The sequence below is a fragment of the Hippopotamus amphibius genome, chromosome 6, assembly GCF_030028045.1.
Source record: "Hippopotamus amphibius kiboko isolate mHipAmp2 chromosome 6, mHipAmp2.hap2, whole genome shotgun sequence".
Taxonomy (NCBI): domain Eukaryota; kingdom Metazoa; phylum Chordata; class Mammalia; order Artiodactyla; family Hippopotamidae; genus Hippopotamus; species Hippopotamus amphibius.
In genome coordinates this window covers 158,728,562-158,745,653 of record NC_080191.1, presented here as the reverse complement: position 1 = coordinate 158,745,653, position 17,092 = coordinate 158,728,562, and the positions used below count along the sequence as shown (strand labels likewise).

Sequence of the window (17,092 nt, the reverse complement as noted above, 5' to 3'; positions counted from 1 at the left end):
CTCTACATTGCAAATGGCAGATATTCAGTTCAAATTGGTTCAAGCATATAAAAAAAGAATTTCTTTGCTCACATGATTTAAGAGTCCAGGGGTATTGGTTTCAGTGTTAGTTGGACCATTGTGCTCAAATAATGTCATCAGGACTCAGTTTCACTGTATGTCTCTTGTCTCTCCTTTGTGTTGGTCTGTCTCTCTCAGGGGGGCTCTTTACACATGGAAGCAAGACGGTCTCTAGCAGCTCTGAATTTTTATTTCTCTCAGCTCAGCAACCCCAGTGGGAAGAGAGCTTCTCTTTCCCAGTAATTCCAGAGAAAGTTCTGGAATTGGTTTCAATTGGACTGGCTCCCTCCTGTGCCCATCCGTGACCCAGTCACTGTGGCCTGGGAGACATCCTCCCAGACTGGTACTGGAGGAGGGATCGTTCCCCAAAGGAAGATCTGGGCACTCCTCCTGAAATGGTTAAGAATGACGTTGGGCAGCCAAAACATGAACTTCCCATTACATCCTTGTGGCTGAATCACTGCTGAATTCTGGCCACAAACATTTGCTGTGACTGATGTTGATCCTGCCTGACCTTTCAGGTTAGTGCAAGTCCTTCTTTCTGTCATAAATTTGGATGGGCTGAGGCCATCCGTGGCATGCAGAGGCCTCAGCAATGGTCCAGTAGGGCTGAGAGTCTGATGCTATAGGAACATGGCTGGCGTTCTGGTCCCCTAGGGGTACATGTGCAGCATCCTTGAAGAGTGGTGAACTTAGGCAAGGAGCTTGGTAGAGGCAGTTCTTTTGACATCTGATGATGTTGAGAGCCCGGTGGGGGCAGCTCGGAGGTTCCAGCTCCTCTGTCAGTTTGGAGCAAATACTGAGCCAGCAGCTGGGAATTCAGGGAACTGACTCCAGGCCCCAGGACTCCAGGAGAGAGACAGCAGAGGGCCGTTAGTCGTGTCTCTGGAGTAGAAAGAGGGATGGCCATGAACCTCCAAATCCTTCTCTGAAGGCACCCCTCCACGTATGTGAGATTTACATGAGCGCAGCAGATAAGAACAGGGAATTGCACACTGTTTGTTACTAACAGGGCTTTGGCACCACGTCCTGTTTCAGAACTCCTAGATCTATTGAAATGTGTTACTTAAATATAAGCTGCAGAGACCTTGTCTAAACAGCTAAGTTAGAGAAAGACTTAAGAGGCCAGGACAAGGCCTGCTTCCATCTGAACCTGCACCAGGTTGGGAAATGGAGGAGGAGTACCCCTACCCCCCTCCCAATTTTGGGGGCAGCCCTAGGCCTCATGGAATTCTAGGGGGGCTGGATCTCAGAAGATGAAAAGGAGAATCTACAGGGAGGGAAGACTTTCAAGGGCATATCTGTCCCAGAACCACAGCCCATTATTTCCTTGACCTGGATCTTTGTCCAGTCTCCTCCTTCTCAGGGTGAGCCAAGGGGAGCTGGGTTGAAAAGTGAGGTAACCTCTCTCTAGGGCATTGGTTCTTTTTTTTTTTTTCTTCAGGTCTTTATTGGAGTATGATTGCTTTACACTGTTGTGCCAGTTTCAACAGTACAACAAAATGAATCAGCTGTATTTATACATATATCCCCATATCCCCTCCCTCTTGAGCCTCCTTCCCTCCCTTCCTATCCCACCCCTCTAGGTCATCACTAGTCATGGAGTTGATCTCCCTGTGCTATGCAGCAGCTTCCCACTAGCCATCTATTTTACATTTAGTAGTGTATATATGTCAATGCTACTCTTTCACTTCATCCCATCTTCCCCTTCCCTACCCCACACCCCCACCCCGTGTCCTCAAGTCTGTTCTCTACTTCTGTGTCTTTATTTTTGCCCTGCTGCTGGGTTCATCAGTACCCTTTTTTTAGATTCCACATATATGCCTTAGCATACAGTATTTGTTTTCTCTTTCTGACTTACTTTCACTTTGTATGACAGACTCTAGGTCCATCCACCTAGGGCACTGGTTCTTAAACTTTGGTTTGCAAAACAATTATTGGTGGGGGCTGGGCAGCCTAATAATGTTCATATTCCCCACTGCCAAAGATTTTGATTCAGTAGGTCTGAGTATGATTCTGAGGTTCAGAATTCTGCATTCTTAAACACCCCAGAAATTCTGATGCAAGCCATCCATGAAATATACTGTGGGACCCACCGTCCTTGAGGCTGGAGTGTCTGCAGGCCAGGGATGTGGGCAGGACTCACGTGTTGGGACAGGGTCTACATGGTAGGGCTTAGGGAATAGCTTGAGGTCAGAAACTGGGCTGAACCAAACGTCTACGTACTTCCTTTGTTTAGGAAATGGCAGGTGGAGGGTGTGGTGTCTTCAGCTTAGAGGCTTTGGGGACCATAGTGATGTCATCCCATTCTGGTCGCCCTTGCATCCTCTGACTCCCTGCTTCCTTTGCATTGGAAACCCCTTTGATTGGCCACCTTGGGTTTATATCCAATAATCCTTTCTTAACATTATGATGTTCATTGAGCAGCACAAGATTACTAATTTAAAAATATTTTTAGCCAATTGTATGCATATTGACATTCATCCTTAAGCAGAATTTAACTCAGTTTGCAACCAGTGTTAAGAGCTCTTCCCACCCTGAATACCTCATTGACGCAGAGGAGTTAGTTCCTGGTATAAATGAGATGGTGGAGGGATTAGAGGACAAATAGAACAAGGGGCAGCATGGGCAGAGCTGGTCTGAGAATGAGAGAGTGGGGGTAGTGGAGGTGGATGTTTGTTTAGAGGGCTATGATTGAGGTTAGAGGTTCAGGAAGCGGGAAGTTCAGTGGCAGGTGTGGAGCCCTGGGGAGGAGGTGGGCCATACCAAAGTTGGGCTGGTTAAAAATTCTCAGTGGGTGACGTTTAGGAACTGTTGGAGCATCAAGAACTCATTGCATTTGCGAGTGGAAAGTTCTGGTGTGGGCATGTCCTCTTGAAGCTCCAGGTCCTGGACTCAGGGGTGTGATGGGAGTTCTCTATGGGCAGGCCTCTTTAGCCTCATCCTTCAGAGAGTGTTTGATAATTCTTGGAGGTACAGATTCCTGTCAAAAGCAAACATACAAGGGCAAGAAGCATAAGCCCATTCATTCATTCATTCATTCATTCTCTTCCCAGCTATTTACTGAGTCTCTACTGGGTTCCAGGCACTGTTCTAGCCTTGGGGATATAGTGTTGAGCATGGCACAACCCCTGCCCTCACTCAGCTCACATTCTAGCAGGGAGACAATTATTAAACTCATTAACAATAGATGTATAATATAATTTCAGGTTGTTACAGGGTCACGAAGGAAAAAAGGAGATGATGTTAGGGAGTGACTACTTTAGACGGAGCATCAGGGATGGTCACCCTGAGGAGGTGACATCTGAGTAGAGACCTGAATGAAGTCAGGAGCGAGGCTGGCGGAGCTTGGAGGGGAGTGAAGCCCAGGCAGAGTGCTGGGGCCATGGCCTGACTTCATTCCAGGAGACTTTTGGGCCCATGGCAGTTTTCATGGCTGTTGTAGGAGATGAGATCTATTTCGGGGTTGGCACTGACTCATTGCTAAAGTATTGGGCAACTGACTCCTTACTTTGAGACTATTTCTAATAAAAAGAGGATCTTCGTAGCTACCTCTGTTTTACAAGAATCTCATGTGACTTGGTCAGTGTCTGTCTAGAAAGTATTTTTAATTACACAAAAATTTTATTTACCTCCTGTAAAAGCTAAAGGGTAAATGGTTAGCAACTAACCCAGCTATGCTCTCAGGGAGCAAAACGTGGTCTGGTTCACTCTGTGCTGACACTCAGTTGACCCCCTAAAGATGGCCTTGAACTCCTGCTGATTTTCTTGATTTTAGTGCACTGGTGAGCTCCAGACTAAGAGCCCAAAGTCCTAAGTTCTGGTCCACATGCTGTTGCCAACACCTGAAGGGTCTTAGGCTATTCACTTAACTTTTACCTCAGTCTATCACCTATAAAATGGGTATAATAATCAAGAGAGATAAAGCCATTTGTCCTACAAATGCTATAAACATCAATGTGAGAGATTACTGTTATTAAAGTGAAAACCTAGGGATGGCCCACTTTGCCCAACTTATGGGCCTTTCATGGGTCCCAGCTTTGCCAAAGTGTTTCCATGGATCTTTTGGAGAGCAGCAAGAGGCCTGGGAGTTTGGTCTACGAGAAATATGTAGTTTTCCCCTTAGTTTCATCTTTTTTTTAAAAAATTGGGTTATAGTTGCTTCACAATGTTGTGCTAGATTCTGCTGTACAGCAAAGTGAACCAGCCATATGTATACACGTACCCCTCCCTTCTGCATTTCCCTCCTATCTAGGTCATCACAGAGCATTGAGTAGAGTTTCCTGTGCTATACAGCAGGTTCTCACTAGTTATCTATTCCATACATAGCAGTGTATACATGTCAGTCCCAATCTCCCAATTCATCCCACTCCTGCTTTCCCCCCTTGGTGTCCATATGTTTTATTCTCCACGGCTGTGTCTCTGTTGCTGCTTTGCAGGTCTTATCTGTGTTCAGCACAGTGTCTGTGGCCCAGGAGGTTTACTTAAGTGGCAGGTAATTGGTGAAAAAGCCTTGGAGGAAAGCAGAGAAATGCTGGGACTCTGGGACCCAAGCCAGGCAAAAAAAAACCCCCAAGGAAGGACACACTCTGACCTTAACCCTAACCCTAACCCTAACCATGGACATTTATTGAGCTCCTATTATGTGCCCGTACCATGCTCTAGGCCAGTTTGTGAGCAGCCCTAGCACTAATTCTATGCTGGATGGGTGGTGGACAGTCATGCTGGCACCTGACTGGACCAAGCCCAATGCTGTCAGGTCCAGGGTTGTGAGCACCTTGATGTACAAGGTATAGAATTAGACATTTATATACCTATCTCATTTCATATTAAAACATCTCTACAGTAGACTTTGTCAGTTTTCGTTAGAATGTTTGAGATCGTACAGATTCAACAAAATTCAGCTTTTACTAATTTTAAGATCATATTTTAGGTGAAGGAGCATTTCTAAATTTCACCTTGGTAGGACTCCAGTGATATGTGGTCTCAGTTACATGAAGCTTCATTTGACCCCACCCTCTCCTGCTAAATGTCCTGTTTCCATATACTCAGGTATATGATATTCATGTGGGTGACATTCACTTTACCCCCTGAGATGACTGCAGATCTGGGTGACCCAACAGCAGAGTTCAAGACTGACCCTCTAGAGCTGCACTGCCTAGTACAGTGACCACTAGCCACATGTGGCTGTTGGACATTTGAAATATGGCTGATCTGGACTGAAATGTGCCTTAAGTATAAAGTATACATGAGGGATTTTGAAGGCTTAGCATGAAAATAGAATGTAAATTATCTCATTGATAACTAAAAATATTTACTACGTGTTGAAATAATATTTCCGTATGTATTAGGTTAAATAAAAGATTAAAATTAATTTTATCTCATTTTTTATGTTTAAAATTATGGTTACTAGAAAATTTTAAATTACACGTATAGCTTGCATCATATTTCCATTGGGCAGTTCTGCTCTAGAGACTCAAAGGGAGGTTTAGTGAGTGAGGTTGTTCAACTCCTCCAAGGAAGACAGGCTGAGCTGAGAAGAAATTGTGTAGTTGCTGTGATGGCAGGGTTCTCTATGGAATCAGGAGGCAGCAAGGTGAGAGTGTCATGATCTTGCTTTACAAAGTATGTGGTTCTACAGATGGCTCTGTGCCCCCTGGCCAAGAGTTTATGGCTGAAAAAATTGGCTTGTAAATCAGTCATCTGCCCAAATGACATCACTGCTCCACTGCTTCCAGGCTGGGATTAGTTAACTTTGCAGAATTCACATTTCTCTATGTGTCATGCTGTCATGTTCTTGTGCGGGAGGGGGAAGAGGCCAGTTGAGGGAGGAGAGAAGAGGAGGGCAAAGGGTAGGAGGATTATTATTGATTAAAACAAAGACAGGAAGAAGGACAGAGGAAGACCCAGGGGAGAAGAACTCATTGGCTAAAAGGACAGGTTCAAAAAACTTGTCAGGTGGTTTCTTCCTCTTTCTTTCCTTCCCCTTCCTTCCTTCCTTCCTTCCTTCCTTGCTTTCTTGCTTTCTTTCTCTTTCTTTCTTTCTTTCTTTCTTTCTTTCTTTCTTTCTTTCTTTCTTTCTTTCTTTCTTTCTTTCTTTCTTTCTCTCTCTCTCTCTCTCTCTCTTTCTTTTTCTTCTTTCTTTCTTTTTCTTCTTTCTTTCTTTCTTTTTCTTCTTTCTCTCCCTTTTCTCAATGTCTTTTTTCCTGACTTTTTGATGTTTGTTCCTGGAAAACCACAAGTAGTTACTTTTGTTTTATAGATGAGGAAATAGGGGAAGGAAATTGATAGTGATTTCCAGAGATAAATAGAAGGTGTGGCAAAGGGAGGAGGAATAGGATTTAGGGGTATAATCCCTTTTGTGTTGGGGTGGAAGTCCCAGATCTAGAAAGTACATTCTGTCACCAGGGCTCCACCCTGGTGGATACTGCTTCAGTTAGTACAGTTTCTGGGAAAAGGCTTTGGCATTGTCGCAAGCCTCCAGAAAGAATCCCACACCTTGAAGCAATGTAAAGGAGGGCTCCTGGTGTCCCTTCAGATCTGGGACTGCCTTGGGGACCACACTTGGGCCCAGCAGAGCAGGACACGTCAGTTCAGTAAGCACTCATGGAACATCTGGTATGTGCTGGGTGCTGAGGAACAGAAAGCAATCACCCCAGGTCCTGACCTTGGGAACTCACTGTCCCATGGGGGCAGACAGGTCTGAAGGGGGTCTGTTTAGTTTTGGAACCAAGGGTCACAGTTGGACTCATATTTGCATGTCTTTCTCCCAGGGCCATGTTCTGCAATGATTTAAAGGAAAAGTATGAGAAGAGGATCATTATCAAAGGGGTTGATGCGGAGACCATGCACACCCTTCTGGACTACACATACACCAGCAAGGCGCTGATCACCAAGCAGAATGTCCAGCGGGTCCTGGAAGCTGCTAACCTTTTTCAGGTATGTGAACAAACATGCCCAGTGCTCTCCTCTGGAGAGAAAAAAGCAGCAATTCTCTGGAGAGCTGCCTGGCCTGGTTCCCAGGCCTGTACCTGGGACACACATATACACTTAGCTGGGACTGTGCTTGCTTGAAATTTCCAAAGCTGTGGTGAGCTGAGTCACTGACTCCTTAATGAGATGAAGCCAGGGGAGCCTGGTGCCTAGAACCTGCACCTGGTTCCTGACTCCAGGAACAATGACTACAATTCACAGAAGCCTAATTGGAGTGGGGGGGCTGCAGTCATCAAGTCATATATGTACCTTCTACTCCTTAGCACCACCAGGGGGATACTCACTTTCCCCCACTTTACAGGTGGGTAAAGTAAGGCACATAGAGAATAAGTGACAAGGCTGTGATTTGAACCCTGGGCTTTCTGAGCCCAGGGGCCACATGTATGTCACTATACCATGCAGCCTCTCAGGGAGCAGTGTCTAGATTCCAGGGAACTAGGAACTCTAGATTCCAGTGGAGCAGGAACTTCCCTGGTCAGCAATTTGTGGTGTGTGAAAGAGGAGTACTTTTCATGAGGGGTGTCATGGAAAATAAATCAAGAACCATCAGAATTAAGTTTTATTGTTTGCATTTAACTACTTTTCAGTCTTATTATGATAATTATATTTAGCTTCATAAAATCATTAGACACATAGATTATGACAATTGCACCCATATTTATCACAGGAGTTCCATCCTGAGTTACCATTTTTGCCCAGGTCTAAGATTACACCTTGAGCTTGGTGCCATTGGGTTATGACAGAGATTATCCCACTGAGGATGTTGGGATTTATGATAAATGGAGTCCAGGGACAGGTCAGGTCATTCCCAGGGACTGAAGACAAGCGTCAGATCTTTCCCATGCCTTGGGAGTTTGGGAGTTGGCATCCTCTTGGATCATCAGTTGGTCAGCAGTTGAAAGGAACAGAAAACAAAGTCTGGGAAGGTGCGGAAAGAGGGATCTAGGGTCAGGATCATGGGTAATGGGATTATCTTTGTTGAGGTTGGAGTCTAGGCAGGATTTAGAAGCCCAGCAAGAAAGGGAAAGTGGAAAGAGGGAGAAAAATCAACCATGGAATAGCACTGATGATTTTGAGTAATGCAGTGTTAGCCAATTTTATTGTCTCAGTTTCCTCAGGGCATTTTAAAGATACAGAACAAGTTACATCCCAAAGGACTGGTCACGCCTTACCTGGCAATGTGGCCACATCAGTTGCCACCTGTACACTCAGCCCCTTGCCCTTTCTCTGTCCTTATCTGCTTAAACCCTCAGCCTTATTCACTGGCAGGGAAACATCCTTTGTTATGTAGAGGGAGGAGCTCAGCAACCTCACCCTCAGCATCTCTGTCTCATCCCCTCTACCCACTACACCAGTCTAACTTCAGAGAAATCCTTCTTGTGTCATGGAGCGGACTCTATCTAGTACAGGTTTTATGTTTTTGGGGAACTTTCTCTTACAAGGCAAGTATCCCCTCTTCACCGCTTTCCCCCAAAGGACCAATAATCTTGAGCAGAATCACCCCATTCACCACAATTCAATCAAAGCACAGTTGTCATTGTTACTTTCATGCTAATCTCCTTTCCTGGGGCCTAGAAAGGGTTGTTGACTTGTCTAAAGATGGATGGGTAACACTGACATGATAGTCATCGCATTTATTGCTTCAAGTGTCTGACACCAGAGCAGATACTTCATGAATACAGATTTTATTGAGCATTTACTATGTGCCTTGAGTGACAGAGTTGGATCTAGTAACGTTTCCTGTTTTTCCAACTAACTGACAGTAAGTCTTATATGATAGGCTGAGGAGATAATGTTGTTTTTCAAAATGCAGTTTTTAATATTTATACATTGTAATAACACTACTAACTCGTTTCAGAAAATTAGAAACCCTTACAAGCAAAAAGAACGTAAAAATTACCTACAACCTCTTTCTATTCAGGGGCAATATGGCAACTTCCTTGGTATATAGACTTCTTCCAGGTCCTTTTTCTGTGCATTAACTTACACAGAGGCAGCTAGCAGGGTGGTAATAGCACAGCTTGGAGCCAGATTACTGGATTTAAAACCACTTACCATCTGTGTGGCTTTGATGTGTTTTGTAATTTTGTTGTGCTCCAGTTTCCTTGTCAGTAAAACAACCAAACCAAGGAATACCAAGGAGAGAGAAGATAGGAGAGAGACATGGGAAGGAATCTCCCTCAGAGCTTCCAGAGGGAAGCAACTCTACTGACAACTTGATTTCAGACCTCTGACTACCAAAACTGTGAGAGAATAAATTTCTGGTTGGTTAAACTGCGAAGTTTGTGGTAATTTGTTATGACAGCACTAGGAAATTAATACAAGCTTAAAATGTAAACTATAGCGAAAAGTCTTAAAATGAAAAGGTAATCTGCTATTCCCACTCCCTCCTTCAGCCTACTCTTCTGGTACAGTTACTTCCACATGTTTTTAAAGTGTTTTTTCTTTTATTTACTTGTAGATTTCTAAATGATTTGTGTACTTGTTATCTCTTGAGGCGTCAATTGTACATAACTTCTTTTCCCTCTGTCCTCCTGCTCTAATCTTAACTGGCCGCTCTCTAGGCCTGTTGTGCTGCTGTGATCCTGGTACTTCCCTTTGCTTTCATCCTGGGAATTCCTTTTACCTCTTTTCTAAGTTGGATTTTCTCTTCCTGGACCCCATATCTTCTTTCTTGTATACTCCCATATTGTAATGGATCACAACCTTTAATAGCTTACGATGAAAGAGTATAGAAGAGATAAATTTTTTGAGACTTAAATGTCTAAAAATGTTTTTGTTTTTCCTCCATATTTGATTCACATTTTGCCTGTGTATAAAATTCAAGGTTGCAAATATTTTTCTTTTGACATTTTGAAGGCAACGCTCTATATTTTACCTATTACATACATATTTTATAAGAATAGGTCACTATTGGACACATTTTTAAATTCGTTTATTTCACCTATATTGCGTTATTATTTTTTCCATGTCAGTAGATTCATTTCTACAGCAGCACTTACAATTGCTGTGGGTCTTTTTCATTCACTGTGTTGGTTCCTTCAATTGGGAGACCCATATCTTTCAACTCTGAGAACTTTTCTTGTATTTTCTCTTTGACACTTTCCTCCCAACTCTTTTAACCATTGTCTGCTCTGGAGCTATTATTAAAGTGTTGTACCTTCTGTATTTAATTTAATTTTTTCTTACCTTTTCTCTCCTATTGACCTTTTTCCTCTCCTTTCTAGGAGATATTCTCAACTGTATATTTCAACTCTCCTGTGAATTTTAAATTTCTGCCACCATATCCTTAGTTTCCAAGAGTCTTTGTTATTTGTTTTAATAGATTCCTACCCTTATTTCTTTGAGACTATTATATTTGAAGCTTTCTTCTGCTCTCTCTTTCTTTGGAGTTCCTTTACTCTGTGTGTTTGCTTAGGTCTCCAACTTTCATCTTAGAAGGTGTATCAATTTCCTAGGACTGCTACCATAACAAATTATCACAAACTGGGTGGCTTAAAACAGCAGAAATTTATTCTCTCACAGTTCTAGTGGACAGAAGTCCAAAATCAAGGTGTCAGCAGGGCCATACTTCCTGTGAGACTCCAGGGGAGAATCTGTTCTTTGCCTCTTCCAGTTTCTGGTGGCTTGTTGGCATCTCTTCACTCATGGCCACACCACTCCAGCCTCTGCAGTCATGGTCACATGGCCTGTGACCTTGTGCCTCTTCTGTGTGTCCTCCGTGTATGTCTGTGCTTTATAAATATATATGTGATTGCACGTAGGGCCCACCAGGTAAGCTCCTCCTCTCATGATACTTAACCTAGTCATGTCTTGTGCCATATAAAGTAATATTTACTCTTTTGCCATGTAAGGTAACAGTCACAGATTCTGGAGATTAGGATGTAAACATATATTTCGGGGGGCCACCATTGAGCTACTACAGAGGGTTTTCCTCAAATACGCTTGCTTTCCAGTCATATTTTATACTGAATCCTTAATATACTAGGTTCAGCTTGATGCACATGGAGTAGAATGGGAAGCGAGTAGACCAGAGAGATTTACCGGGGTTATCAGGTGGCCTGCCAGTTTTTTATTTAGGCTCTTCAAATGTCAGTATCTGTTGAACTTTTTCTAGGGTTGTTCAGTTTCTCCAGATAAGGATTGTCAGTCTTTTGCTAGGGATTATAAGACAGCCGCATGTATTCTGGACCGGGTAGGCAGGTGTGGGTGTGTGTGCAAACCTTTACTTAGCTCCTTTATTTTAAGGAAGATATCCTCATGTGTCTTCTTCAGTTTCTGGTGTCCCTGAGTCCAGAACCCTTCTGGTCTGGTTTCTCCACAGGATAAATCTTCTCCAGTGAGAGTGGGAGTCATTAGACTGCAAGAAGTAGGGAGAAGAACCAGGAGGCTTAACTTCTTAAACCAGCTCCCTGTTGTCTGCCTCCACCTACCCTGTCCTTCCTGGTTTGGGGGGACTTTAATATTCCTGCTTTTTTGGGTTCTGAGGGACAAACTTAGTGTGATCTCTCTCTGCTCAGCAAAGTCACTTACCAGTTTTCTTATTGTGTGGTTTGAGGTTACTGATGTCTCTTGGTTTCATTGAGGATGGAGTTTGTGTTTCTGTTTCTTGTTCTCCTTTCAGTTTTGAGTGATTGTTCAAGAGACTGATAAAAACTCTTTAGACAGTAAAGACTATAATCTTTTGTAATAATGTTGCAAATATTTTCCACTGATCATATGACATAATTTTCAGTTATAATTTTTTAATGTACAAAGTTTAAAACTAGTATTTAGTCAGATCTATTGATCATTTCCTTGATGGTTTTTGCCTTTGGTGTGCCTTTTTAGAAGACCTTCCCTATTGCTTGATTATGTGCTTACTTATAAGTTCATTTAGTCTTGTTACATACACAGATTTGATACCTAAATCTTTAATATCTCTGGAGATTATTTTGGCATAAAATTTTTTCTTATTCATCTTCTTCTTTTCATTTTCTCCCAAGTGGTGAGCTTCAATGGAGAGGTTAATGAGCATTAATGAGAGAGATTGGATAGGAGGATGGAGACAGGATAGAACTAGAGCAAACTTTGTTTATGGTTAATTCTCCTGTTCTGGGAATCCCTCACCTAAAAATTTTCCCAATCATGTTTACTTTCTAGGCAAAAAATAGTCAGTTTCTCTCTGAGGCTTTTTTATTCATTTTCCTATGAGTGTTAATTCTTATGAAAATAAGAGAAGTGTACTATGAGCTTTTGAACATCTATTCGACTCACTTTCTGATTAATATTGCTTCTGGATCATTTGCTTTGAAGTCTCAGACATAGAAAACTGGGAGTATTTTCATGCCTGAAGGCACCAAGAGGGACAGACGTTTATAGGTTGTTGAAATTACTCTGTGGTTTTAAAATATTATTTATTCCTTTGGGTGGATAAAACATATGCCTGTTCTAAATTCAGAACTATAGGGAGATACACTGAAACATTTTTCATCTTCACTGTTAGTTTCCCTCTTCCTGTCATGCTGTCCTTCCTGTTCTATGCATGTACCAGAATATATGTGCACCTATCACTCTCACTCATTGCCTCCATTTTTTAAACACAAATGTTAGCACAGTAAACACTCTGTTTTGACAACTTGCTTTATTTGGCTTCATGATAATTTTTGGAGGTTGTTACAGGTCAGTATATGTAGAGCTGTCTTGTTTTTTTCAGTGCTGGATAATATCGTTGCAGTCTCTCTAGATGTCAAACATAAATACTTATCTGTAATGGTCTCTTATAAAGTAGGGTGATGGAGCAGAAAGAACACAGGCTTTGGAGTCAGGCAGAATCTAAGTTTAAATCTCAGTTCAGTCACTTATTTGCTGTTTGGCTGTGGACAGGTTACTTAAATTTTCTGAGGCTCAGCTTTCTCATTTGTAAAATTAGAATGACAATAATACCTACCTTTCAGGGAAAGTGTGACAGAATTGGCATTTTATTTTGTCATTTTAGAACCTCCCCAGAAACCAATAGCACCTTTGTGGGACTGAAATCAATGGGAATCAGGTTATTTTGGTTTCCCCACCATATCCAGTAGTAAAGCTTTCTCAATTTTCACACCTTTGATGTGACTCAGCTGCTCTCTCATTTTCTGCTTCTCTTCTCAAGCCTCCTCTTAATCTCCCCCTGTTAAACATTGTTTGCTTCTTTCTCAGGATTTCTCAGTCCAGATAGGCAGAAGGGAGAATTTGATTGTTCAAGCCACTTGCCACTATTGCTGCTTGAAAAGAGCTTTTCATGAGAGGCTACTTCATGACTTGCTGGCCTGTTAACACTGATTGCCCTTGGGTCAAGGGCCCATTGGTCCAGTGAGGTATGGCATGGGGTAGGACAGTTTCTTTGGAGGAGACTGAGACTCTGGGTATGTCAGGTACTACATGATCTGCCCCCCTGAGGATATTTGCAGTAACCCGGTCATAATTTGTTAGCCAGTTTGGGGGAGGAACATATTTTCTCTACGTAGTTTTTGGAAAGGTAAAAGTAAGAGAAACTTAAGAGAAGAGGCCCAAGTGACCTGTTCACATGTGAGGCAGGGATTTTGAGATGATTGTCCCTCAGTGAAGGCTCCAGAGAAGTGAAGGGCCCTCCCTTGCCTTAACTGGACCTTTAGGCTACTGAGTTCTAGATAAGCCAGGTAGGCAGAAACTTCAGATCAGGGACAATGACTATAAGAACTGGGGCAATTTTTTAATCTTGGAGGACTTTGCCGTGTTTGTTTGGGGAAGTTTGCCTTATTTGTTACTTTCATTTTTTATTATTAAAACCTCAAGAAAGAATAAGGGCTTGTGAGCTTATCTTCATGGCAGCAAGAAGATGTGAGGTCAAGGAGACCATACTCACCCTGCATTTAGTCTTGGATGGAAGGATCCCTAAGATACAGAGCAGCTGGTTAGACGGGGCTTGGAAGAAAAAGGTCAGGCTGAGTCCCTGAGGCTGAAGTGAGGAAAGAAAGAAGGATGTCTGAGTGGGAGCCTGATCATCTGGGCTGAGCCTGAGAAGACCCATGTGGTGTCTACACAGCACCCTCTGGGGAGGTGATATAACTTTCATCCCGGTGGCAGTCTGAGGGGACTTTGGTGAAAGTCCTGGCATTGCTTACTTTACTATTATTTGTTTTGCTAATGACAGGATGGATGATGGTGAGACCTATATGGTAAGGTAGCCACGTGGTCAGTGGCCGACTTGATGGCCTGGGTTGGCATCTTGGCTTCCCATCACTTGCAACATGGTACATAAATGTTTCTTGAGCCAGTGACTATGTCGTGCTCTTGTTTATCACTAGCTGAATATGAGGACCTGCTCAAGATGCCATCAAAATTTGCCTGACCTCCTGTAAGAGGACACAAGAAGCCCAATTCTGGCTCTTAGAAATGCCATAGGCAAAGGGGAGGAAAAAAAAAAAAAAAAAAGAAATGCCATAGGCTAGTAGAGGAGGAAGTATTCCATAGGCTAATACTAATACTTGTTCATTTTTAAGTACCTCCTAAGAGCCAGGCACCTAGCCAAAAGTAGGTCCCATTACTGTAAGGTACAGATGAACTTCTGTTCTTATTGACAGGGACCCACAGATTATGTCTACTCAACATCAGAATAGCTAGCCTGTCTAGGCAAGAAAACCAACCCAAAGCTTTCTTTACCATCATCCAGATAAAATTGACCTGTTGACTGTCTGATGCACCCCCTCCTACATATTCCCCTTGTCAGTTTGTATTACTGTGTGGCTACTGTGAGTGTTAAGAAATCAGGGTTAATTTCCTGGGTCTACAGGATAATAATAGTTGCCCTTTTCAGAGAATTTCAGAGCAGCTATTTTGCCTGTGTTATCGCATTTAAAATGTGGTACGTATTTTTACCCCCAATTTATAGAAGAGGGAAATAAGATTCAGCAATGCTAAGGAAATGCTCAAGGTTTCATGGCTAGTAAAAGAGAGGAGCCTGAGTTTAACTCCTGTGCATACCCTGCCTGTCCTCCCTCAGAGCGAGGCCTGAAACAAGCCATGATCTTGAAGGCAGCTGGGCCTTCAGTATGGTGCTCTGTGACTGACACAGCTGCAAACCCTTCTACCCAGCTCCCTCTGGGGAACCTTGGAAGCTTGGGGTTACCAGGTGTCCCCTCAGTGAGCCTGCTGCTGCCCACACAGCATCTCTCTTAACTTTGCATTTCTATGTTTGATCTCAATGTTTGCTCTTTTTAATTTTTAGGTATAACTCACACTCTGTAAACTGTGCATATCTTAAGTGTACAGCTTGATGATTTTTTATATAGGTATAGAACCTTGTAACCACTACCCAGATCAAGCTCTAGAGCATTCCTGGCATCTCAGAATGCTCCCTCGTGCCCTCTCCAGGAAGTACCTCCCCGGGGGTAACTACTACACTAGCCATGCCGCCATGGGTTAGTTTTACTTGTTTTTGAATTTCATATTGTTCCTGAGTTCCAATTAGCAGAGGGGTCTAAGTCTTAGGCTACAAACTCAGGTGTGCAAAAAAAAAAAGTGTGATTTAACCTATTTTTATTTTTCTTTCTTTTTAATTATTAAGTATAGTTAATTTATAATGTGTTAGTTTCAGGTGTACAGCAAAGTGATTCAAAATGAAAATATATATTAATTTTCATATTCTTTTCCATTATAGGTTATTATAAGATATGAGTATAGTTTTCTGTGCTATACAGTAGGTTCTTGTTGTTTACCTATTTTATATATAGAAGTGTATACATGTTAATCCCAAACTCATAATTTATCTCTCCCCCATCCCATTATCCCCTTTGGTAACTATGTTTGTTTTCTATGTCTATGAGTCTATTTCTGTTTTGCAAATAAGTTCATTTGTAACATTTTTTTTAGATTCCACATATAAGTTATATCATATGATATTTGTCTTTCTCAACTTATTACTTTTCTAACATTGAACTTACTCTCTATTCTGAGCTTCCCATTCTACCAGTGGCAGAAACTGTAGTCAACTTAATGACAACCCACTTCAGGAAAGCCTTATCAATTCAGGAATTGGGTTGCCCATACAGTTCCAGGGTGCATTTACACAGTGCCAGAACATTATAGAAAGAGGCATCTGGCCCAGGCTTACCATGGTCATTTGCATCATTGGTCTGTGCTGGCACCAGCTGGAGTGTCTACATTCCCATAGGTCTCTCTCTTGATCATCAACCCCTTCCCCACTGGTATCAACTGAAAGTCCCCAGTCCCACCTGGTTCTGGCCATCAGTCCCTGCTGGTCATTTTGCATTTTCTTTGTCCTGTTTCAAGGCCTCCTTAGGTCTGCCAATCCTCTCAGCTACTTCTGTGTCCTTCCCAGGGGGACACAAGAAACGTTCGTTTCCTCTCCTGTGCCAGTCTGGACAATAGGAAACTTGGAGCAACTGCCATCGGCCCCCTTTGTCTAGAAACGACACACTCCAGTGTCTCTTCTGCTGCTGCTGCACTGGACTGCTGCTTTTCTGATTTCATCTCAGCAGTCAAGGCATGCATTCTTTTGTTCTCATATCCACAACCTCTAAGGGCTTCCAGCATCCCCCTTACTCTGGAGTTTTGTCCTGCATTGAGACAGAGGAGCCATCCCAGGGACCCAGACCTACTTCTCACTTCATCACTCACTAGACTCCCCCTTTCTCTACTCTCTTGCAGGCCTGGGAATCATTATTTCTCCCAATGTGGGAAAAGCTGACTCTCTTATTATCATCCATTCTCCTATTTCTACTGTTTTGGCATAAACTTTATGCCCACACTCTTTAGGATTCTGGATTTTGAAGGTCAAAGGGCCCAGTTATTACCACTATTTGGTGTTTCAAAACTATTTTTCTAGTGTAAGTTCCAAAAGGGTATTTAGAAGTACAAAAGCCAAAATTGTCTTCTTTCATCTACCCTATCACCCTTCCCTGAGTAAGTAAGCCTGGAATGCTCTAGTTGCTGTTTATAAGTTGTGGAATAAGGAAGTGGGATATGGGGTTTTAGTTGTAATGCAGTCCATGTTGCTACCAGATTCTGACTTTTCCTG

At 42.6% G+C, this 17,092-nt stretch overlaps 1 protein-coding gene across 1 annotated transcript in view; it reads left to right on the top strand.

Annotated features, from left to right (window-relative positions):
- Window positions 1-17,092, top strand: part of KLHL6 (kelch like family member 6) — a 57,670-nt gene that overhangs the window by 13,288 nt on the left and 27,290 nt on the right. Inside the window, exon 2 of the mRNA XM_057737652.1 lies at window positions 6,834-6,999. Within this exon, the coding sequence (XP_057593635.1) occupies window positions 6,834-6,999 (166 nt within the window). The remainder of the gene's footprint in view (window positions 1-6,833; window positions 7,000-17,092) is intronic.